This window comes from Podarcis vaucheri (assembly GCF_965113315.1).
Source record: "Podarcis vaucheri genome assembly, chromosome: 5".
NCBI classification, from domain to species: domain Eukaryota; kingdom Metazoa; phylum Chordata; class Lepidosauria; order Squamata; family Lacertidae; genus Podarcis; species Podarcis vaucheri.
The window spans coordinates 77,460,529-77,485,540 of NC_138763.1; the positions used below are offsets into that span (position 1 = coordinate 77,460,529).

The window sequence follows — 25,012 nt, forward strand, 5'->3', positions numbered from 1 at the left end:
AGACACAATTGCCACTCTGGAGTTTTACATCATGAGCAGTTTAGGGGCAACAGTAGTTAACAGTTACACCCTGTAAGCATACACAAACAAGCCACACCATCAGTCACTTGGGGAAGTATACACTTGGAGCAGTGTAACTTTGGGGGCTCTTGAATCTATGCAAACCCGTCTTTAGAATTCCAGATCTGCAAATACGGACAACACAGTGAATGAATTTATGCACTTGACATAGGTCAAAGGAGTAGAAATAATTGGCACTTTCCCTCATTTTCTAGGATGTTTTCCTAAAATGTAACTCAGAAAAAAAGGTTCTGCAAGGTTATGTACCATCTGGAATATGGCTGGTTACCAAACCTATTACCAACTGCTACGACGTGGCAAGCTGGTTTGACACACTCCTTTGCTCTATATATATCTTGGGAGAACAGTGGGAGGAAGATGTGCAAGAGCTATCTGCTGACATTTATATGATGAAAAATGACTTCAATTTAAGAAAAATGAAGACTGGAGAAGATCAAGTGAAGTGAAGCTGATATTTAAAAGATGACTACTAGGTGACATTATACCAAGTTTTTTTAAAAGAAGCACACACAAAAATGTCCTATATATACACCACAGCAAGCCTCCTTGTGATAATTGTATCAAGAAGGAATTCTGGAACTCAAGGGACTAAAGCCAGAAATTCTGGGCATAGGACAGAAAAGGGGAACACTCCTGAGCACGTAAAAGAGGCAAAGTACATTGATTTTACCCTGCCTCTTGGCCTTGGCACAATATAGGCAGCTACACACAAATATTCACCAAATAGAGGCTGCCTCCATTAGGCAAGCTGCTCAAAGTTGAAGCTGAGAGTCTGCCGTGCTGCTGCAAAACCACCTATTCATGAGTAGTGCCCTCTCCCCGATGACCTAGTAGCAACCGGTTCCAAAGACTCAATGCAGCAGCCAGATATTGCAATGAAACCAGGAATCCTTGGGCATAATCCCTAAGTTAGACAGGAGCAACAAGAACCAGAGTCTATAGACAAGAGATTCACAGGATGAACAAGTGATCCTCACATTGGATGCAAAGCTTCCTAAGATGATGGCAGAATGCCAGTTCTCTACATAGATGCAGACAAGACATTTTTCTCTACAGAAACTTTTTAACAATATCCGATTGAGTATCTGAATATGCAAATGGGCTGCTAGATCAATGGGCATGATCCTAGTAAGCAGCTGCAAACGACTACCAACTCCTTCGCAGCACTATTGCATTGTGTAAAATGTGCAAAAATTAAGGTGGATGCTCAGGAGATACAGAAACTGAAGAGTGAATTTTTCAGTCCATAAGTGGAAGAGCAACAACTATTCACCCATTCCAACCTACCTAATAAACACCTCCAAAACAATAAGTAAACTTGTCTTAGTTAAACTTAAATCCCATTGAAATGAGTGCAATTGAAAACATAACTATTTCTCCCCTATTGATTTCAATCGGAATCAAGTTTACCAACATTTTTTCGGGATTCTAACTAATGTGAATTCTACAGTACAGTAGCCTTTAAAGGCCAAACCATAGAACAAGCACTCACCTGGAACAAGTATGTCTACAGACAAGATAAACATTTGTAGTCTTGAAAATAATTGGTCTTTCCCCCTCGCCCCTTTCCAAGTATTGATATACTGTAAATTATGGACAGACATATGCGTGGGGGCAAGGAAGGATTTTTCTGGGCTATCGTTTTTTGCCAATTTGTTTATAATGCTGCTTTAACAAGGGAGGGTGTCTGTGAATGGGTCTCGCCTGAATATAGCTGCTGGAGCAAAAGATCAATGCATCTAACACATAATCCACGCAACATATGCAAAACCACACAGTCCATGCTTAGCATTAAAAGGACAGCTACAGAGAAAGACAATGGCATCTATAAAAAGCTTAGCACAATGTTATTTTGGGTTCTGCATTCTCATTTAAGGCTGAATGTGTTGATGCAATATCAAATGAATGCTCAGCCTAGCAGGACTGCATTATCTCTCTGCAGCATAAGTCGCAGTGACTAGATCGATTTTTTGGGGGGGGGTCTCCAATTACTCCTGTATAAATGGGATGTGTCAAAATGCCACTGCACATTTTAAAAAAGTGGAGGCCAATTTAGGCATCAGAAATCTACACTTATTTCATAGTGAATTCTGTATTGCAAATATAGAAATAAATTCCATTCAACGTAAGAACAGCCAGACTGGGTCAGGACTGCATCCAGGGTCCAATAATGTCCTGATGATTTAAGAACACAAACAGCGGATGCTTTGAGTCCTATGTATACACTGAGGGAATACAGAAGAAGTATAAACAAAAGGAGTCTTGTGGCACCCTATAAAGACCAACAAACTTTAATGTGGCATAAGCAGAGTTGCAGGTACATAAATAAATTGTAGAAAGAAGAAGAAACCACAGGGAAGTGAAATGCAGAAAAATACAGGCAAAAGTAAGCTCCCCACCTTCCGGAAGCCCAGGTGATGATATTACTTGGGGTAAAATTCAGCTTCCTGAGAATTTAAGGGCCAAAGCACATGTGATGGCAGAGATTTGTGAATGCATCTCCAAGTCTAATCCTGCCCCTAAGCAATGTGAATTAACAGATCCCAATACAGAGCACACAAGGAGAGACAAAATGAAAAGGGTAGGCTGGCTTTGTTTACATGTGCAGCAGAAATGGATAGCAGTGTTCAGTCCTAAAACTACAGATGGGTGAGGGTCACATTTGAATGCTTAAAAATCTTGCACACTTTGCTGCATGTACAGACCTAGCACAACAAAGAACTGGCTGAGCAGGATCCCACCCACCCCACCATAATACGATTGCTCCTCCGGACAACTTATTTATTTCCCCTTCATTCTGATTGGCTTGTCCAAACCTTAGGCAGAGGTTAGATTGTATCTGGTCCTTATTTTTGTGGGAAGGTTATACGGCAATGAGCATCCGTCCTGCATTTGCCCTGATTTGCTTGTAGAGTTTTTGCACATCTTCCCATTAATCATTTACCCCATGATATTTTATGTATTCCCCTGTTACTTTCCAAACAAAAAAAATATCTAATATTTTAAGAAGTGGATTTAATAGCACATTTCCCCACTGCAATTGTGGAAACCAAAAGTTCTGCTATGTACTTGAATCTCTTGCATGAAATACTGAAACCTCGAAGACATTCAAAGAGAGCATCATCAAAGTGGCAGAGCCCCACTTACAATCTGAAGTGGCACATTCCAATCTCTCTCCTGAAGATTTGACCACCTCGTTTTACTGCAAGTACAGAACAGAACACATTCAGCAGAAGAGAAGTGAATAACCTTTCTAGTATGACCGGGCAGAGCTTGAAGAGTGCCAGGGAGGCACTGCAGAGTCACAAGGGAAGGGAGGGTTCCCGTGACAGAGGAGCGAGGCAAAAGAAGGGCAAGCCATCATCAGGGAGGGATACTAAAGAGGTCCAATGAAGAAAGAGGCCATTGTGCACAGAATCCCTTCACTGTATCTACAAGCTATAACTTTGCATCCATCTCCTTGCAACAAGATACACTATTATAGCCAGGTCTGCGCTGTGGGGCAGCTGGTTCCAGCTGCTGCAGTGTTTGCTCACTAATAATAATAATAATAGTAATAGTAATAATAATAATAATTTATTATTTGTACCCCGCCCATCTGGCCACTCTGGGCGGCTTCCAACAAAGATCTGGTCTCCTCCTCCTTTCGGCACTCTTGTATTAGAAATCCTTGTTGCTAGGTTCATTTGATGGAGTTCTCCCGGGTCAACCACACTGTGCAAAAACTATTTGGCTAACCTCTTTCACTCAAGACTGTGATTTTGAACATATGAGCAGGTCTACATGATATGATGTCCACACTCCCTTCCCAAATACTTCTCCCATTGTTGATTTTAGCTGGGTCAGCAGTCAGAGGCCTCACAGCACTGCCAGCCCACCTTATCAATACAAGGCCAAAGAGCTGAGTACCTGTACGATTTTTGGAGGCATATCAAGTCTAAGAAATCAGGGCCAAAATACATGTGGTACTGTATCTTTCAATGTGATTCAACTTAAATCACAAAAGAAAAAAGAAAAGTGGAGTCTATGAACAGTCCCAACATCTTCAACAGGGTGCAAGGAAGAGATTGCGAAGAGGGCTGACTGCTGTTCCAGGTGGAGCTCCTTCACCATGCCTTGAATCTGTTTATAACCGGGATGGGGGCAAATGTCGTCTCTATCTGCCCCTTGGCACTACGCCTATGCCCCATCAGTTCTCCAGCCCTACTCTGCATCCTCCTTAAGTGTTTTTGCCTAGCTGAAATGCATTATTCGACTTGGATGATGCTTGTTGCTTGCCAGGAGGGAGCAAAGAGGAGGCTGTCCAAGTGTGAAGAAACTAGCTTACTGGACAAACACAAAACTTAGTTTCTCTGCCCACTTTTGCCTCTAGCCCCACACAGCACTGGAATGTAGCCCCCAAAAGGCTGCCTAAAATGGAATGGGGCCCTAAGGGTGAAAAGGGTTCCCTTATCCCTCGTTTATACCTTGGTCTGCTTTCCTTTGCTTTTCTTCGGCCACCTCTTTTCTGAAACTCAGTTCTTATTCCAAATTCCTCCTGGCCTCGCTTCCCTCTTCTCTGCCATACCCTGGTTTCCATGTCCTGCCTGTTGAGGCCTGGTCTAGCTATGCCATCCTATCCTGACAGGTGAGCAGCTTTTAAGATTCAACCCTAATTAGTATGGAAATTTGCTTTTCTTAGGAAAGGCATAGTCCAATTATCAAATAATAGCAAAGTTAAAAGAGAGCATTGAGATTAGACAATGTTCTTTGTCTGAAAAGAAAAAAAAAGAGGACAGAAACATGGAGTTTCAATATATATTACTTGGGAATATTCTAGCAAGACATAACCCACCCAACTCCCAATTTGAGGGACAATGGTCAAGGTTCGCCAACGTCTTCAGCATATTTTTTAAAAGTCCGATTATTGTTTTCTAAACCACCTGTGCAAAACAGTACCTGCATTCAAGCGTGGACAGAGGCAAGAGCACTTTGTGATAACAATAAAACTAAAATTGATTAATGACTCAGCTACAACCCCACAATGGAAATTGATTCCATTAGCAGCACCACAATGTGTTATAACCAGCTGAAAGAAATATTTTTAAGGTCAGACAAGGGATGTGACAACGCACACATAGCATCAACGCTTTCGAAGGGAAACTTTGGTTAAGGCTCTTTTCTTCTCTCTCCGTTACAACTGGAAACTTTTGACACTACTAAAAGGGCATTATATTTGGTTCCATCACTGAAACATGAAATGAAAGATAGAAATAACCACAAAGTCAGAATTTGTGATGGTGGTCATGAATAAAATCCAGCTTTGTGTACCACACAGTTTCATAGGTGGTTATATACATATAGGTAGTTGGTGTCCCATAGTAACAAGGGGTACAGACTACTAAGTCCCCAAATCAAATATTACCTCTGCTATTAGTACACTAGAAAATCTCAGAGGACTCAATACTGCTCAGTCTCAGTCCAAACAAACCCATTTTATCACCAATGTGAACATAAATCATTAGCTCTGATGTTAGTAATGTACTAGATATGCTTGAAATTAGCCAGGCGCCGGCCGCATTTTGCACCTAACTATCAGCCACTTGTGACCAAGTGCAGGTGCCTGGGCAGCAGGATGGTGCCTGACATTTTGACCATCTGGATGTGCATGCCTGAGGATACTTGGATCTTGGCTGTTTTCACACAGGCAGCATTCATGGATCATCACAAAGCTCCTGACAGAGCACATCCCATACGCCTTATCAAAAATGCTTAAAATGGAATTGGAGGTCCAAATATAGCTCATACGAACTTTTCGTTACCTAGTTCTACCTTAATCTGCTGGGGCAAACTTCAGTTAAAGTCGCTGATTATTTACTGTATCTATAGCTTACCTCATCCTTCTTCCAAGGAATCCAGAGCAATGCACGTGGGGTCGCTCTGCTTTATGGTAGCAACCCATGAGGCAAGTTAAGCAGAGAGACAGTGACAGGCCCAGTGCTACCCAGTGAAGGTCCTGACTGTCTGGGGATGTTAACCAAGGAATCTCTGGCCCTAGAGCAACATGCAATGAATTCCCATTCCTTTGGGTTCTCTTTCAGAGATAGTCCCTTCCCATTTAGCTGCACAGTGCTGTTGTGGTTATCCAGGACCGGTTCCAAAGTAGGGAAACGGATGTGCAGAAGATAAGTGCATGCAAAACTGGAACTTTGCTTTCCGAGTGGTTTGTCTCTGTGGTAGCAAAAACAGGTAACAAAGCCACAACTGCACACACAAGTTCTTTTTTCTGTTGACATGTATGCAGATTTTGGCTTGACTTCCGCTCCCTGCATAGCTACTTCTTCTTAAATAGGGCGCCTAGTGCATCTAGCAGAAAAGAAAAGAAAGACAGGGACAGGGACAGAGAAATGGACACACGATGCCCTCGCTGAAGCCTATTTTCAAGGAACCTGCAGATGGACATTAATGGCAAAGGGGGCAGAGAAATTGAGAGGAACAAGCGAAGGAGAAGAAAAATTACTCTGGATATGAAAAGCGAAGGCGAATTAATGAGGTAGGAAAAACCCAACAGCTGCGAGATTGTTCAAAGGAATAGAGAGGACATAGCAAGCCAAGACTATTAATGAGGAGAACCAGAAACCAGAAAGGGTGAGTGGCGGCAAACTGTCAAGGTCAGAGAGGCAGGCTACAGCAGGAAAGAGTTAAAAACAGGCATCTGTTGCACACCAAGAGCTTTCCTAGGCACCGCCTTGTTTTGCAAGTAGCAAATAGCTACAGAAAGTGCCATCATGCCTAAAGTAACAAAACTCCATAGATTCCGTTCTGCAGCTAAGAGTTTCACAAGCCAAGCATATACCATGTCCCTTTGGACCACCCTGAGCCTATGCCAACTGGATTCACTGGTTGTCCCCAAGCTCTCATTTTTAATTATGGGACAAACATGTGACAAGACTTGGTTAAATTCACAGGCTACTCCATAAATGTGATTTATTTCCAGTTAAGATGAGGTAAGTGATAGGCAAAAGACTTGTTGAAATGTGTGCAATTGTGGAGAAGGGTTGCAACCCAGTGGTAAAAGTGCCTTCTTTTGTGTGTGAAAGGCCCCAGATTTAATTTCCGACATCTCCAGCTAGGGCTGGAAGAAACTCCCACATGAAACCCTGGAGAAGTGCTGCTACTCATTGTAGACAGTGCTGAGTTAGATGATGAGGAGGATCAGTAACAATAGCCGCCTCTTCATTGAATATTTCCAATCCCAGTGTGTGGAGCAAAGTAATAAAAATAAACAGAGACAAATCAAAGCATCTGGACCGATATGCAGCATCCTAATGAGGACAGTCCACTCAATACATGTTGTAAAGGTTGTCCAGCACTTGACAACCCCTAATTTTGCTCCTGGAAACCATCTGGAAGATGGACCATACCAGCATTCGAAATTGGCCAGGCGCCAGGTGCATTTTGCACCTCGACAACAGCCACTTGTGACCAAGTGAAGATGCCTGGGTGCCAGGATGGTGGCTGACATCTCTACCATCCGTAGGTGCATACCTGGGGATAGTTGGATCTTGACCGTTTTCATACACTAGGCACACATCCTGTACAATTCTGTTAGATTTCAAATGCACAATCAGAAAAAATTTCAAGAACCAAAAAGTTGTACTTAAAAATATGGCTTTTGAGCAGCTAGGCATTCCGTTTTGGTGAGGATAACCCTGGTTTAAGGAGCCATTTGGCGCCTAACATATATATCTGAGTTTCTAACACTGGATCCTACATGGATGGATGGAGCTAAGTTAGGCACAGGTCTGAAGGTTATAAAGCTGAAAAAGGCTGCCTCAAGTAGCTCTGGTCTCTCACAGAAACAACAACAACAAAATAACCCACCTTATGAATAAATTGATCATAATAAGCAGTTGAAGTCTGACATAGATTGAGGGATTTGTGGTTCTTTTTTCATATATATTTTTTGTAAAAGGTCCTCTCAGTCAAACGATTGGTCGCCCTCCTTCCTGCCACAACGTCTTGCTTGTTGTGGGAACACTGGCACATGGGAGTGAACAAAAGACCATGGCAAATTTAAGGGATTCAAGCAGGGACAGGTGTTCAGTGAGGTACCCTAGATGCAGGGGATAGATACAAATGCAATTAAAGGCTTGATTAATGATCCAGAAGAGTGAGAACACATACTGGTGAATTCACCAATGATGTTAAATGAGAACTGGTAGTCGCAATGAGCAGATGACTGTGTATTTCATACAAATGGGTTTTTTTTTTTAAAAAAACAACCACACCTCTCAAAGAGGTAGAAGAATGAATGTCGAAGCATTCAGAAATGGTCTAACAGAAACACACACAATGGAAAGGCAAGACACAGAAAAAACTGCCTGTTAGGAAATAGCATGACTTTCAACCCCCCCCCCCCAATGCTTTCCTTGTGAAACTGTAGTGAATTCTTCTTTCATAGTTTGAGTACTCCATTTATAAAGAAAGCTCCACTGGGAGACTGGGTGCTAAGCAGAGACAGTCCTCAGCGGACTGTATTCAAGTGCCTAATGAAGAATACTTCTGGACACAATTTGATGCAACACTGGAGCTGAGATAGGACATCCTAATGATTACTCTGCTTCCCAGCCAATCGTGGCCTCAGAAGCAGCTGTCAGCATGAAATGCAATAATACAATGTATGTTAAGGCAAACTGGATAAATAGCACAAAAGCATATAATACCATCCATGACACTAGAAAGCAAACAACAAATGGCCTTTTTTTTTAAAAAAAGGAAGGGATACAGTACTGCTCAAGGAAGAGTGATAGAAATTGCCTGGGGCAGGAGACATAACTGATGCTCAAGAAAAATTAGAATACACATTATTACATATTACACACACACACACACACACACACACACACACACACACACACACACACACCTGTCCATGTGGTGGACAGACAATTAGAAACACTTAAAGGATATAAGCAAAAGTATTAAGAAGGGGGGGTATTAGTAAAATCAAAGGGAACATGGCATTTTTAGAATGTGAGAAGTAGGGACAAAGAAGAATATTCTGAATTACTGTTCTGGAAAGATGTTGCTACTAAGCTACATGAAGGCATGGAGTGGACCTCTTCCTCTGGAGTACCTAGGTACCATTTGTACCCTCTCCACACAGTGCCCAGTTAATGGAATTCACTTCCCCAAGATGTCAGACAGCCACAAGTTTAGATGGCATTGAAGAGGGAACAGACTTGTTTGTCCTCCTTGATTTTGCCTATCTACGGCTATTAGCCATGTAGCTAAATGGAGCCTGCATGTTCAGACACAGTATACCTTCTGACTACTAGGCGGGGAGCATCATCTGGGGAACTGCTATACCTTCAGGCCCTGCCTGTGGGCTCTCTTGGAAGTATGGGGAGGGTCACTGCGGGAAATCCAAACGCTGGACTAGATAAACCCACTTTGTTCTGTTGCAGCAGGACTCAAATTAAGCACTGGTTTTAAGTTTAAAAGCTGTGCCTACACAGGAGCTAGACACACGTGTGTGTGTGTAATTCCATATGGCAATCACAACCTTAACACTGTTCTTTTCTTTTCTATGAACATTAAAAATGTTGATGATGCACCATAAATGTGATTGTGCCATTTCAGGATGTGCCTATTATGAAGAAAAGATGACACTAGAGTTATTTATGCCTGTCTGGATCTCCTTTTGCAAAGTGTGTAATGCTATTTATTAATATTAATATTTTAATATCACTTTCTCAATTCACATTTTATTTTGCTTAAAGATCATATTATATTGTTCCATCACTTCCACAATTATTTAACTGTAAGTCAGATCCGGGTAATTGAAGACAGACAAATAGGTATGAGCACTTATTCAGGAATATGCATTTCAATATTACACAACAAACAAAATGTTTAAGCAGATACAAAATAACCAGAGGATATTGGAAATGACTGAATATTTATAGTTTGCATACATCTAAATACCTATAAATTGGGCTTTGGGGGTGGTAAAATGGAACGAAAACATTTTAGATTAGATCCACCAAGACAGCAAAGAATATCCATTGTTAACCTGCATAAACAGCAGCAAGAGAAAAATGGTTGGGAATTGTCTTCTTTCTCTCCCCCCCCCGCTCCACCCCCATTTCACTGCTTCCCTGTGCGACTATGTTACCAATAAATTGGTTACAAAAGAGGGAAGATATTGTGAGCATACCAACAACAATGTGGGATGAGAAAAAATATACAGTATTGCTTTATTTTTCCATGGGAAAATTTCCATTTCCTAAGTTCGTTGATAACAATGAATGGATGCCAGTTGTAAACACAGTACTAAACAATCTTGGCAGTTACAAAGTGTTTAGCTCCATTTACTAAACACAAGTAAAATAAACATGCTACGTTAGATCACTAGAAAACCCTCAGGGATGCACTGGACATGTTTCCAATTCGATTCCACCCCCCCAAAACCCCCTCACATCACTGAATACTATGCATCTCATTCTATCATCAAGGTGAATGGGGAACTCCATCTGCACATTCAGTCGCCACAGCAACAAGGGAGCCCTGAATTAGTTTTTTAAAGGCTATTGCATTCCCTATTACAACTTACAATTTGCAGAGAGGATCTGCTGAAAACACTCTAGAAGTAGACTTGATTGGATGATCTAGGATTGCTCTTAAATAGCGACCCCAGCTTTATGGAACAACTTTAACAGGGAGGTCCGTTTGAGCAGATACCTGCAGGCCTTTAAGTGCTATTGCAAAATGTTTCTAATATTATTATCATCATCAAAGAATGCCCTCTCCCAGGCTGCCACACACACCCCAAGCTTGTGAGGGCGATGGAACTACCAAGAGGCCCCTCTCTGCTGCTCTGTAGGGAAGGAGACAGTCTTTCAGATATTTGAAGCCTCTGTCATTTACACTGGCATGAGCACTCTTAAGTTAAGCCTCAACATGAGCTGTGAACCAGCGCAGCTATCTTAAAACAGGAGTTTGTATTTTTTAAAAGAAGGTTGAAAGATGTTATAATTTCTATGGGCTGATTTTTCACTGCATCTGTTTGTTGATTTTGGCACTTAATAAATATTTCATTTTTATTTAATTTGATTAATATGGATGTGGACCACCTGAAGAACATTTTGATAGTATAATGGAGTCCTACTCTATATCTACAGAAAGAGTTTGTGTGTCTCTGGAATAATCAAATTTCTTTTCGTCTGGAATTTATTAGTATTTTAGATTCTCGGTTCGGCCTTCAGGGTAGCAACACAGTTGGAAAAGTGAAAAATGGAAATTAAATGCATGTCACATCATAAATGTATTGTTGTTATCAACAGGTAGACTATTTTATCTCGAACTTCTAATATTAGGATTCTGACATCTCACATTTGCTATATATTGGGTCTAGATAGTAACCAAGTAAGCAACTTTTCAAATCAAATCAACTTTCAAATGAGACTGTAGAAGAACTGAGTTGTTTTATATTTATAGAGCTAACATCTCCACTACATAGTGGTAGGTTAAAATACTGCTGAATATAATGTTCGTTATTCTGTGTGTTCCTTTATCCTTTTCACATTTTGATGCACATCATTGTCAGTTGGCATCATTAAGTGCTTGTCTGATTAGATTCACCTTAAGCAAGTTAAAAGAAAGCCAATTCCAAATACCTATTTTCTCAACAAGAACATGGGCTGCAATAGTGTACTTGGTGATTTCGGTGAGGTTCGCACACATCAAATGCACGAAAGTCTACAGCCATAAAATGAAAACATTGGTCAGTTTAAACCATCGGTCAGCTGGGGAAGAGTTGAACACCCAGTGATTTCAAAGAGACGAGAACTGCAAAGATCATATTCAAGTCTCCCTTACAATTGCTGCTGTGAAATAGCCATTCATTTCAGTGGAGTTTTCACAGGAGCCCTGCCCATGAGCCATCAAAATGCGCATTGTACAGCAACACTGCTTGATAGATTGCACCCCATGATGCTTTAGAAGAGATGCTACGTCGTTTTTTATGGTGTTGCACTTAGAAGCAACTAATTATATGCTGCTCTCCTGGAAAGTTGGGTCCATTTATCCCATTTTGTCTTTCCATGTAGGCATTCCTGAGTCTTAAGTGCCACCTGTTGGAAGCAAAGTATGTTTCAAATGCACTTACCCACATCAGGTTTTGCACACTAGTAGTAAAATTTTGTTGCACGAAGCCTGCAAACGTTTCTGCCTGCCTGTAAAATTTGGAATAATGCCCTACCTCAAAAGGCATTGGGATTAATGAGCCTTACACTGGTGGAGTTCCAGTCATCACAGTTTAGTATGTATGAGGATTAGCTAGGCATGAAATCTATTGTGGGGAGGAACCGGCATTTCCCTAATATCTTTTCTTTTTTGAGCCAGCTTTTCTTTTTCTTAAAGATCAGGAGGAAACAAAATCACACTAAAAAGTGTAACCCTGCTTCATTGTACACAACAATTAAGACTATTCTGAATCAATTAGCAGACTGCTACAATTAACTTTGCAAGCTTCACTACACTTTGAGAACTACGCGAGCCTTCCATTTACCCCCATCTCAAAATATCTGCTGCTACCAAACACAGCTATGACTAATATATATACTGGTCACGTTTGTGGCTTGTCATGGTTTATTGTGAATAAGCAGTGTGCTGATGAATGCTGCCTAATCTCTCTCACTTCACCCCTCCCTCTGACGCAAATAGAAGATACAAACTAGGAAGCCACAATTAAGCTTGGCTTCCTGTGACATCCCAACCCAGGATCCTTGACAAGCCAGAGGTTTATAAGTGAACAACAAACCATGGTTTGAAACAGAATTAAAACTGACTATGGCTTCTTGTTTTCCACCCACATCAGAGGAACAGCAAAGTGGGAATGATGCACCCATGTCCGGCTTGTTCACAATAAACTATGGTAAGCCAGCAACCCTGGCTTATGGGAAGCACAAATGCATCCACTGTTAAATATTTTGTGGAAATGACATAGTTAAATCAATTTAAGGAAATTATCTGTTAAATGAAAGCTAGTATTGCTTTGTTGCTGCCCACACCAACACAGGAACATTTCCCTTAACACGGGTTTTAATGCCATTGTACTTGTTACCAAAAATACAATCCTTGAAATCTGCATGGCAATTGTGGGAACTCAAGTAGAAATGGAAAAGGCTCATTAAACTCACACTCCTGAACACAATGTTAAAACTAAAACTTGACAAATATTCGGCTTCGGAATGGTTGTCTGGCACTAAAAAGGCCCATTATAACAAAGCTTTTAGGGTATATAGCAAATTTGTTGTGCTACTTGATTTGCAGTCCTGAACCAACTTTACAGTACTTCAACTGTCACAAATGGGACTACTCAACAATAACTTGCTTGTAGATTGCAGATGCATACTCCAAAATAATATGTGTAGACAGAAGAAATATAACATTAAACCACCAAATGTTCAGAGTACTAAAACCTTGTGGTATAGTTTACTGTCATATAAGCCTTTTTTTTTACTTTTAAGCTAGGAGATACTATTTAAAATAATTTTAAAGTTGTTTTGAATTACTAGATGTTGAACAATATAAGGTAGGCAAAGGAATACAAAATTAAATTGCATTCTGTAAATTAACTCTTGGGTATTACTTTCTGAACACAGGTTATTCTGCTGTTTAGCACAGTGCTTCTTCAACGAAGTGAGACATAATTGTATAGAATTAATATTAAACACACTCGCTATGTCTACTCCCATATTCCCTCTGTATCAAAATTTGTAACTGCTAGAGTACAGAACAAAGGATTTAACATTAGCACACAAAATCGCTTGCATCAGTCTCGAATTCTGCATTAGATCAGACCCCACCAAGCGAACTTCCGCCACAGTCCAGAGAAGAGGCTGCAACTCTCCATGGTGCTGAAACATACAAACCTCCTTTTCTCTTTTCCTTTACCAAACCCCGTACTACCGCCACAAAGCCTGGCGTTTTGTACCCCTCAGGCGGCATTTATATTGAATTACTATATGTGACAAGTTTCTTCATTAGTAAAATAAATAAGAGAGAGCTAAGCACATGCTACCCCCTCACTCCACTCCCCACTCTAAATAATAATTCAGGACGCCACAATCGGGTTCGTGCCTGGAGTTCGAGATCATGGCTTCGCAAGAAGTGATCATCCCAACCGGACTCGGAGTGGCTGTGCGCGTGAAAACGCATGCCTAAACACGCGTTTCTCAGAGCCGAAAATGTTAATTAACGTTTGAATGCAGCTGCTCCTCCTTTCCAGTTCTGGAAACAGGCAAGCGCTCTGCAAGGTGCAGAACTACCCCCCCCGCACCTTATAGAGGGGTTTCCCTCTATAACGGTGCGACCCCTCCTTTAAAAAAAAAACCTGTTCTTTTGTTCTCAAAATGCCAGGGATGGAGGGGGACATTTACACCTAACCCCGCGCAAGATTGGATGGGGGGGCTGACTGGAGAGGGTAGATGGTGTAGCAACAAAGAGCCATAGGGGGGGGGTGTAATTTTGCATTAGCAAGCCCGGTGGGGGTGGGGCGAGGCGGTGGCAGCAAGAGCACGGGCCGCTTTGCGCTGAGATGAGCTCCCCCTACCTCCCCACCTCTCCCCCCCCCAAGCCCCGGCACCTTCCACTCACCGTCCCTATCGCAGAGCTGGATGGCCTCCAAGCTGAGGTTCTTGATGACATCCTCGCAGGGGCTGCTCGGGCTGCTCATATGGTGATCCAGGCGAGGCACCTCCATTGTTTCCCGCGCCCCCCACCCACACACTTCTTGCCTTTCGGGTTTCTTGCTCTTTTCCCCCTTTCCCTTCCCCCCCCTTTGAAACAGGGGGCTGTCAGGGGTGGGGAGGAAAAGCGAGCGCTGGAAGGAAGGGGGGGGGCGCGCACGCTTTGCGATCAGCGGCGACGGCAGCAGCTTCTCTCTCCTGGTGCGCCGTCTCCCTCCCTCCCCGTCTGTCTCCGTCTCTCCAGGCTGGCTGCGAAACTGCTGGGTGCAGCAGGGGCGCGGGCGCGCACTCTCCTCTCCCCCTTCCCTCCCCGGGACTGGCTGGCAGGCGGGCGGCGGGCGCGGATTGGAAGGCAGGCGCGCGCGGCGGACGGGGGGTGGTGGTGGTGGAGAAAGCGAGAGCCGGCTGCCTGTCCCTGCAATGGAGCCGAGAGCAAGGGAGGGGAGGGGGGAGGGAGAGACGCGGCTCGCGCTCGGCACGCCTGAGCCTGGTGGAGCGGGGGGGGGGCGGTTAAGCTGGCCCTTTAAAGGGGCCGCGCGCCACTCTTGCTGAGTCAAGGCTGGCGCTTGCACCGACACCCTCTCTCTCTCCCACCCCTCCCCTCCCCGGTGCATGTAACGCAATGCACTGCGTTGCCTGCAGGCAGCTTTCTCTCTCTCCCAGCGGAGGGAGGGGGAGCTGCGGCGGCGGCCGCCTCAAGTCTCCCCGTCGCTCCTTATGTAATGGGTTTATCAGGGAATTAAAAGCAGCAGCAGCAGCTGCAAATAAGATTCTAATTCCCCCAATGCGCGAGCGCGCAGTTCCCGCCTTCTTCTGCGCCCAAGCAACGCTGCTCTTGGCGGGAAGGGCCGCTTGGCTCCTCCCCCTCAGTTATTTAGGCAAGCCAGTTCCTGAGGGGGGAGGTGCGGGGGAGGACAATGGGCCGCTGCGCGTTTCGAATTATGTTCCCTAACGCTTGGTTAGCAATGAGAAACCTAGACAGCATCTTAATACGCAGAGACATCGCCTTGCCAACAAAGGTCCTTATAGTTAAAGCCATGGTTTTCCCAGTAGTGATGTATGGAAGTGAGAGCTGGACCATAAAGAAGGCTAATCGCCGAAGAATTGATGCTTTTGAATTCTGGTGTTGGAGGAGACTCTTGAGAGTCCCATGGACTGCAAGAAGATCAAACCTCTCCATTCTTAAGGAAATCAGCCCTGAGTGCTCACTGGAAGGACAGATCGTGAAGCTGAGGCTCCAATACTTTGGCCACCTCATGAGAAGAGAAGACCCCCGGGAAAAGACCCTGATGTTGGGAAAGATGGAGGGCACAAGGAGAAGGGGACGACAGAGGACGAGATGGTTGGATAGTGTTCTCGAAGCTACCAACATAAGTTTGACCAAACTGCGGGAGGCAGTGGAGGACAGAAGTGCCTGGCGTGCTCTGGTCAATGGGGTCACAAAGAGTTGGACACGACTAAACAACAACAACAACTCTTGGTTAGGGAAAGTGTGCTGCCTTAAATAGTGATGTAGTTGTTCGACGTCAGCAATTCATCCTAGGTTTGGATAGGTATGTTGCTTTGATGTGACTGTAGCGGGACTACGGAATCAATTTTCTTTTGAAACGTGTCAAAAATAAAGCCATATGCCAAAATGAAAACAAGACTTGAGACCTTGCTGACAGGAAAAAAATGTCACTGGTGTGTGGAGGAATGATCTGCACGCATTCCTTTTCTTATTTATAACCCGCTTTGTTCCCCAGAGAGGGGTGCTTTGGCCTGGACTTGCCCTGTAGTCTCTCACGGGCCACTTGCCAAGTGTCACCTTCACCTCCTCCCTTCCTGCCACATTTTATACTCGAGGACAAATCACTTGAAGCCAGCTCACATATTACAAAGTTCCTAGGGTCCTCTTTTTGGCAGATTGCCTGTCCAAGCCAAGTTTGAAGAACCCTAAAAAGGTAGACCCTCAAAGTTGCCCATTGACAATAAGCACCTGACCAGACAGTAGAAACAACAGCTACACTGTTATATTGAGAGGGATTGTGACTCTATTTAAATGGCAGTAATTGTTTCCAAGTGTTCATCGCTATGTACAATGCATTTGCAGGATTTATACAGATCTGCTTTTCTTTTGTCCTCTCATTTGGTGATGTGTAAGTGCCCATCCTACTACCCTACAACCTTTTCTTCTGCCCCACTCTTTACGAGGGAGAAAGCAACAGAATTTCAGCAAGTAATGAAATTCCATGGGGAAGAACTTCCCTCTGCATGGCTCTGAAGACAAGTGCCTCCGTGCATACTGATCACTTGATGGCTTTAATGTGCATCAGTTATTTTCAAAATGTGAAATAGCCTTCACAGTGCTTCCATGAGGAGCTAGCCAAAGGTCTGTAGGAATACAGTCACATGACAGAAATAATATCTGATCTGACATCACGCAAACATAGGCACTCTGCTCACACAAATAGCTACCAGGAAGCAGCTGCAGTATCTGGTGTTGTTACCGGCCAGATGTTGCCTTCCTCATAAGGCTGCATTCTGTACTTCTAGGCTGCCTAGATGGTTCCATGTAGAAAACCTTCTCCCAAGCCTTTGGCTAAATAAACCATCTATGTGTGGGGAGGGGTATTTTTTTGTTATTATGTATTTTTTGCGTTTTTATACTGCAAACCGCCCTGTGATCCTTGGATGAAGGGCGGTATATAAATTTAATTAATAATCATAACAGAAAAAGTAGCAGACCTGTGAATCAGTCCTGAGAAAAAAAAGATACTGAGCGATTCATTATAAAGTTAAGTACAAAGAAACATCATTTGACTCCAGTGCAAAAAGAAAAAGCCAAGATACAGAAAACTAAAGAAAACCCCCAGAGGCAATTTAATGACCTATCCAAGAAACATTGCAAAATGACAACAAATGCATCCATTTCAAATCATAATCTAGTTTCCAGTGGTGTAGTCTATATATTTGGAGGCCACCATTGATGGTGGGTCATCGCCAACAGGCCAGCTCCAGCAGGGAAACCCCAAGTGGAAGTTCCCTTTTGATGAAGGTGAAGGCACTAGCCATAGGTGATTGGTTGTGGGTGGGCTTGCTCCTAGCCCAGAGAAACGGGTGTGTAAGAGGGTTAGCTATACTTCTAAGTGTTAAGTGGGGTGCTGGGGGCCATGTGTGTGCTGAGAACATTAGTGAAGATCATGAATGCATATCTAGTGTGATCAGTATTTTGCAATTTTATATTGTATTGATTGATTGTACTCTTTTTATCTTTCTTTTGGATTAATATGCTGTTTACTGCTTTGGGGTTGCCTTTGGACAGTATATAAACAAACCCTAAAGGTAAAGGTAACCCTGCCCGTTTCGGGCCAGTCTTGACAGACTCTGGGGTTTGTGCGCCCATCTCACATCTATAGGCCGGGGGCCAGCGCTGTCCGGAGACACTTCCGGGTCACGTGGCCAGCGTGACAAAGCTGCATCTGGCGAGCCAGCGCAGCACACGGAACGCCGTTTACCTTCCCGCTGGTAAGCGGTCCCTATTTATCTACTTGCACCCGGGGGTGCTTTCGAACTGCTAGGTTGGCAGGCGCTGGGACCGAGCAGCGGGAGAACACCCCGCCGCGGGGATTCGAACCGCCGACCTTTCGATCGGCAAGCCCTAGGCGCTGAGGCTTTTACCCACAGCGCCGCCCGCGTCCCCTAAACAAACCCTAGCATGGCATAATATGTTTCACTTGTTTTATAACTGTATATTATTATATTGCTGTAGCCCTCCCTGAGACCATATGGTAAAGGGTGGGTAATAAATCCTGTTTTTTTTAAAAAAAAAAACAACCCAAAGCAACACATAGCATGCTATATACAGAAAGTTGGAAAATAAATTGTAAAGAGAGGCTGAGGCAATTCTTCTGTTCTTTTGTTGAAAACACAGCTTTGTGTCTGCTCTGACCCACCCACTCACCCACCTTGGTTTGCTTTTGGGTGCAAATTGCTGATAGAATTTCATGAATGTCAATGAGGCTGAAAGAACAAGAGGAAAAAGTATAGAGAGCCACCACCAGAGAAATCCGACCGGAATTTACATTCACACAGCTGCTGAACATATTTCAGCTTTTGTCCCGATTAAAAGCCAATAAATACAGATTAAAGATGACAAATTCTACTGTGCTACATTGGCTTAGTGGGGTGATAACAGGATACGAGGATTTTCACCTCTAGGTCACTGGTTTAAATACTGATCAGGGCTCAGTTGTGTCTAGAAGTGGCTACCAGCTGTCCAGCGAACACTTCTGAAATGAGTTGGTCTCGGTCCATTTCCTAGCAAATAGCAATTCACTTTCCAATAAACACATTTGGTGCCTTTTTTGCTAGCAGTTCCTCCCCAAGGACTGGAACCAGCTTGGTGAGTTTTTGTTTTAAAAATGAACATTTTTTTATCTTGCTCAGTATACCTTTTGCTGACACCACCATAGAGGCTTCAGATGAAAATATTGTTTCATGCTCATCACTTCACTAAGAGGTACAAAGCTTTGCAGGCAGCCTTTTACACAAGGATCGCTTTCCTTGTGAGGAGACAGTACTGGAGAGATTCATGGCACCTTTGTGATATGTTTATTTACAAATATTCCATGAGGGATACCCAGACAAATGGTGTTAGCCTTTACATCACTTAGAACAATAGAATTGTAGAGAGACTGAGAATCATCTAGTCCAACCCCCTGCAATGTAGGAATATGCCACTCTCCCATGTGGGGATTGAACCTGCAACCTTGTTATTATCAGCACCATGCTCTAACTAACTGAGCTGTCCAGGCATCTAGGAAGCAAATTGTCTTCTTGTCAAGACAGCTACAAATCTCAGATATTCTTCACTTTCTCCTTCCCTGGATATGCCAATGCTGCAAAACCCAGCAAACTGTTTTGTTCCTTCCTACACAGATGGGTGTGTCCAGTAACAACTAGCCACCAGCCATCAAATACTGCCCTTCAGTAAAGTATCAACATCTTTATCAACGACTTGGATGATGGACTCAAGGGCATCCTGATCAAATTTGCAGATGACACCAAGCTGGGAGGGGTGGCTAACACCCCAGAGGACAGGATCACACTTCAAAACGACCTTGACAGATTAGAGAACTGGGCCAAAACAAACACGATGAACTTTAACAGGGAGAAATGTAAAGTATTGCACTTGGGCAAAAAAAATGAGAGGCACAAATACAAGACGGGTGACACCTGGCTTGAGAGCAGTACATGTGAAAAGGATCTAGGAGTCTTGGTTGACCACAAACCTGACATGACCCAACAGTGTGATGCGGCAGCTAAAAAAGCCAATGCAATTCTAGATCAAGGGAAGTAATAGTGCCACTGTATTCTGCTCTGGTCAGACCTCACCTGGAGTACTGTGTCCAGTTCTGGGCACCACAGTTCAAAAAGGACACTGACAAACTGGAACGTGTCCAGAGGAGGGCAACCAAAATGGTCAAAGGCCTGGAAACGATGCCTTATGAGGAACGGCTAAGGGAGCTGGGCATGTTTAGCCTGGAGAAGAGGAGGTTAAATGATAGCCATGTTCAAATATATAAAAGGATGTCATATAGAGGAGGGAGAAAGGTTGTTTTCTGCTGCTCCAGAGAAGCGGACACGGAGCAATGGATCCAAACTACAAGAAAGAAGATTCTATCTAAACATTAGGAAGAACTTCCTGACGGTAAGAGCTGTTCGACAGTGGAATTTGCTGCCAAGGAGTGTGGTGGAGTCTCCTACTTTGGAGGTCTTTAAGCAGAGGCTTGACAACCATATGTCAGGAGTGCTCTGATGGTGTTTCCTGCTTGGCAGGGGGTTGGACTCAGTGGCCCTTGTGGTCTATTCCAACTCTATGATTCTATGATGTAATCAAAGCAAAAAAAGTCTACAAACGGTGTCACCTCTTTAACTGACACAGTGCAACATAACTCCCACAACACCACACGGTTTTACTGAATTGTACTAGGGCTCGGATTCTGACTGAATACCAGTAGCAATTCATTGGGTTCTGGGGGGGACTATCAAGACGGAAAGCAAAAATGTCCAACACTCTAAAAGCTAGAGCTGGAGAAGGGATAACAGGGATCACATTTCCAGGAATGCTTCTAAGTGCCACTCATTTAAGAAAAGGAGGAGAGGGGTTCTTTGTTGTTGTTCCCTTCTTTATTTCCCCCCAGATTTTTCAATCACAAAACAAATTTGGAAAAGAGTAAACTGGAGTGGAAACTACAAGCCCTGTGAGTGAAAGGAAGGATGGGTCACAGACAAGGTGCAACAATGAGCTACAGCCTATAATAATAATTTATTATTTATACCCTGCCCATCTGTCTGGGTTTCCCCAGCCACTCTGGCCAGCTTCCAACAGAATATTAAAATACAATAATCTATTAAACATTTAAAGCTTCCTTAAACAAGGCTGCCTTCTAAAAGTCTGGTAGTTGTTTTTCTCTTTAACATCTGGCGGGAGGGTGTTCCACAGGGCGGGTGCCACTACCGAGAAGGCCCTCTGCCTGGTTCCCTGTAACTTGGCTTCTCCCAGTGAGGGAAGCGCCTGAAGGCCCTCGGCGCTGGATCTCAGTGTCCGGGCAGAACGATGGGGGTGGAGATGATCTTTCAGGTATACTGGACTGAGGCCGTTTAGGGCTTTAAAGGTCAGCACCAACACTTTGAATTGTGCTTGGAAACGTACTAGGAGCCAGTGAGGACAAATAACCGAGTCAGTGGAGGAGGTGAAGAAACTAATAACTGAATGAAGCAATTGAAACAGAGGATGTGTAGGTAAAAGTGGAAGGAAGAATTTCATTTATTCCTTGGCTGGCAGTGATTCATTACACCCTCATTAAGGAGGAGTGGGGGAGGAAGAAATTGGGGGGGGGCAGGGCAATATCCCACATTCAATCTGTCCTTTTTATGCAAAGCATGTCAACATTGCTGTGTTGCTTTATCTTCCTATACCACTGCTTGTTTGAAATTCATTTTTGTCAGTTTAAGGCAAAGACAGAGAACCTGTGCCCCCCCCCGCCCAATGCTGGTGTACTACGACTCCCATTATCCCTGACCATTGACTATGCTACCTGGGGCCAATGGGATTGTAGCTGAACAACTACTGGAGGGCTACAGATCCCCCAACAACTACATAAAACCACTACTTTTTATATATTATTACATTTCAAAAAAATCACATATGCAATTAAAAACATAATAAATTTTTTTCCCCAACTTCCCCTCCCATTTTCCATGGTGTATTTAATTTATCCTTCTTACTGCACCCCGTCTTTTCTCTCTTATATAATAACCACCATTCAACAATCATCACTACTTTAATCAATAGCTGCTCAGAGTTGCCTAACATACCAATCCAGATGCAAAACTAAGAAACAAATATTTTATTTAAGTATTTATATCCTGATGTAGTGTAAAGACACAACTCGGAAATGATGATTTCATTAAAACAACATAAAACAATTACAAAAAAACCCTCAACTACTGTGAACAGTTTAAAACATATTCAGAAATGCCAAAACAAGTAGTCTTAAAAACCCAGTCTCAGGTCCAAGCAGTTATCATACACTTCTGTATTGACTTGTGCTTGCAGTATCTGGGTACAAACTAAAATATAGTATTGTTACAGGTTTGGTGGGGTCAGTCTGAATGATAGCTATGGTTCCCTTCCAGGCCTGTGATCCTGTATACAGTGAGGTTTAGAATCTAGTAAAGGAGGCTGCTGAACCTGCCAGACAAATTTATTTGTAAGATAATAGCCTTAGCTGACCAGTTAAGTACTGCTATTTACATGTCCAAAGAGGTTGTTCTGTTGCCATAGAAATAAATAGGTGAGCCTCTTCCCAGCTCACCTGAAGAGCAAGAGGCCTGTGTGTGTGTGTGGCTTGGGACTTCCCTGGAAACCTAAAGGGAAAGCAGATCTGTTGGGATGTTAATGCCTCGAGCCCTCCATCCTATGCTCAGGTTGTACATATGAGCAAAAAACCCGATGTATCCTAAGGACACCACAGTCTCCACTGACCTTCAGTCCAAGGAAACCAAACCCTGGGTAAGTTTTGGAACCCCTGGCATGCCTTGCCATTCAGAGACTGAGGTGTGTGTATCAGCATTCATAAACTTAGAGCAATTTAAAGTGGACCATGCCATATAGCACTGGAAGAGTGTATTTTTTTTTTTTTTATTACCGGGGAGATTTCCCCCATGAGCAAGAGTCACACACTTGAGAAATCTGTTTTGGTGTTATGCTCTGCAGACTCATATTTCAGACGCTAATAGCCTGCGTTAATTAAATTCCCAGGCTCTTAATTGGCATTTAAGATTATAGTCCTGCTCCTAGTTTTGCACAGCTAAATTCCCAGCATTTTTAACTGGGACTTTACCTGTGTGCATAACCACTCAGCAGCAAGAGGGCCTTTTCAAATGCAGTCCCTTTTCTAAGGAGCCATGATTATAACCAGCCAGATGGCAGCTGTGCCATCCATAATGTTCTGGCAGAGCTGTCATTTCCTAGCAGCTTTAAACCGCCATGCTGTATTGCTGGAAAACGGCTATTCTTGTCCCTGGAAGTAGGACCACCACACCTAATTGTAGTGTGGACAGGAGTTACGCCAGGGCAGATCTGCACACCTTGTGACCAGTCAAGCCAAACTGATAGCTGTGTTTTGATAGCAACCCGCTCCTTCCCTCCTTTGTTTTAGCAGTCCCAGAGATGGCAATCAGGACAGTTTATCAACCTCCTGGCAGAGTACTGTGCTTGTGTAGCAGACTGTGTTTGGTTTGGTGGGGCGCAAGTTGTGCAGGCCTGAACTAGTGCCAGTCATCTTTTGGACAATGCCTGCTGCAGAAGTTATTTTTCCATCTACCCACATCATTTTATATCTCCACCTTTCAACAAACATGTACTTGTTTGCAGAATACTGAGTCCAGTGCTATTGCATATCACTGGAAATATATAAAGATACAGTACACGCGCGCGCGCACACACACACACACACACGGATATGCCCCTATGCACAGCTAGCCCTGCCCTATCTATTCTACCACAATAGGGATAGATGCTGCTATTGGCTAAGGTAAGTAAAATGCCAGCAAACTGACAGTGATGTTCTGCTGGTAAGACCCTGGGTTGCATAGCTGGCAAAGGAAATGGTCCAATGTGCCATCCTTTCAAGCCACAAACCACACAGTTCTGTCCCAATTGAATTTATATGCACCTGAAAGTATTGTATAATGCTCTCTTTCTAACAGGGAATAGCTGTCTGAGATACGGTCTTATGTATGCTAAAAATAATAAAACTGAAACCTCAGCATGTAATCAAAACATCTCTCCCTTGATAAATTGTACATGACAGTGATTAGCAAAAATGACACGTTATATAACGGGAAGACTGTCAGAGGAAGAGTGGTGTTCAAGTCTACAAAGGCTTGCCATAACAACCACCTGATCGGTTTTCCATACATTCATAATCAGATACAAGAGTATTTACATGCATTGCTTTAATGCATCCCAAGCATGGGCCTGTTGTCACATTTAATTTTCATACGTACATGCAAAAACATAATGTATGCACATGCTTAACTTTTTTTTTGCAGCTCAACATATCCAGTGGCTGCTTGCACCAAGGGCCCTAGAACTCTCCACTGCAGACACACAAAAAATCAAATGTATGTTTGCTATTGTATCATCTGAAGCAGAGAACACCTAGCTGTGGTACTTTGCAGTGCAATGCGGAGTAAGGAAAGCAGCATTTCAAGTCTTAGGCATCCTTTCTGAAGATATTTTCGACCCAGCTCTAAGTCTGGATATCAAAGTTGTGGACAGAGCCTGGGGCAAAGACCAACAGCAAGCCAAGTCTCCTTGTTGTTTAAAGCAGAGAACACAACTAATCCAGGCACTTTTGTACGTGTCAGTCCTTATCACATGACATCCTATGACCCTAGTGTGCTTCAGCAGGCCTTTTTTTGCTGATCTGGTTGGTTAATCTGTAATCCCTTTCCTTTGATTAATATTTTGAGGGTGGAACACATGTTGAAGCAGAATCCCTGCCTGTTATCACTCAGGCCACAGATTCCGGACCTGCTGTGGGCTTATTTATTAGTAAAGTGTGACTTCCCAGAGAAAATTGGGTAGCCATTCTGTGCTTTTTAAGGAACAGGTGCTTCCAAGAGAGGAATAGCACCATAAT

The 25,012-nt window shown here is 43.3% G+C and overlaps 1 protein-coding gene across 5 annotated transcripts in view; it reads right to left on the bottom strand.

The window, feature by feature from the left end:
- The window catches only part of PHYHIPL (phytanoyl-CoA 2-hydroxylase interacting protein like), a 131,131-nt gene that overhangs the window by 32,983 nt on the left and 73,136 nt on the right, over positions 1-25,012 (bottom strand). The window contains exon 1 of one of the 5 annotated variants that reach the window (XM_082222439.1): positions 14,725-15,188. The exons of the other annotated variants lie outside the window; for them this stretch is intronic. Within the exon in view, the coding sequence (XP_082078565.1) occupies positions 14,725-14,830 (106 nt within the window). The 5' untranslated portion in view covers positions 14,831-15,188. Of the gene's footprint in view, positions 1-14,724; positions 15,189-25,012 lie in introns of those variants that run through there. 5 annotated transcript variants of the gene reach the window in all.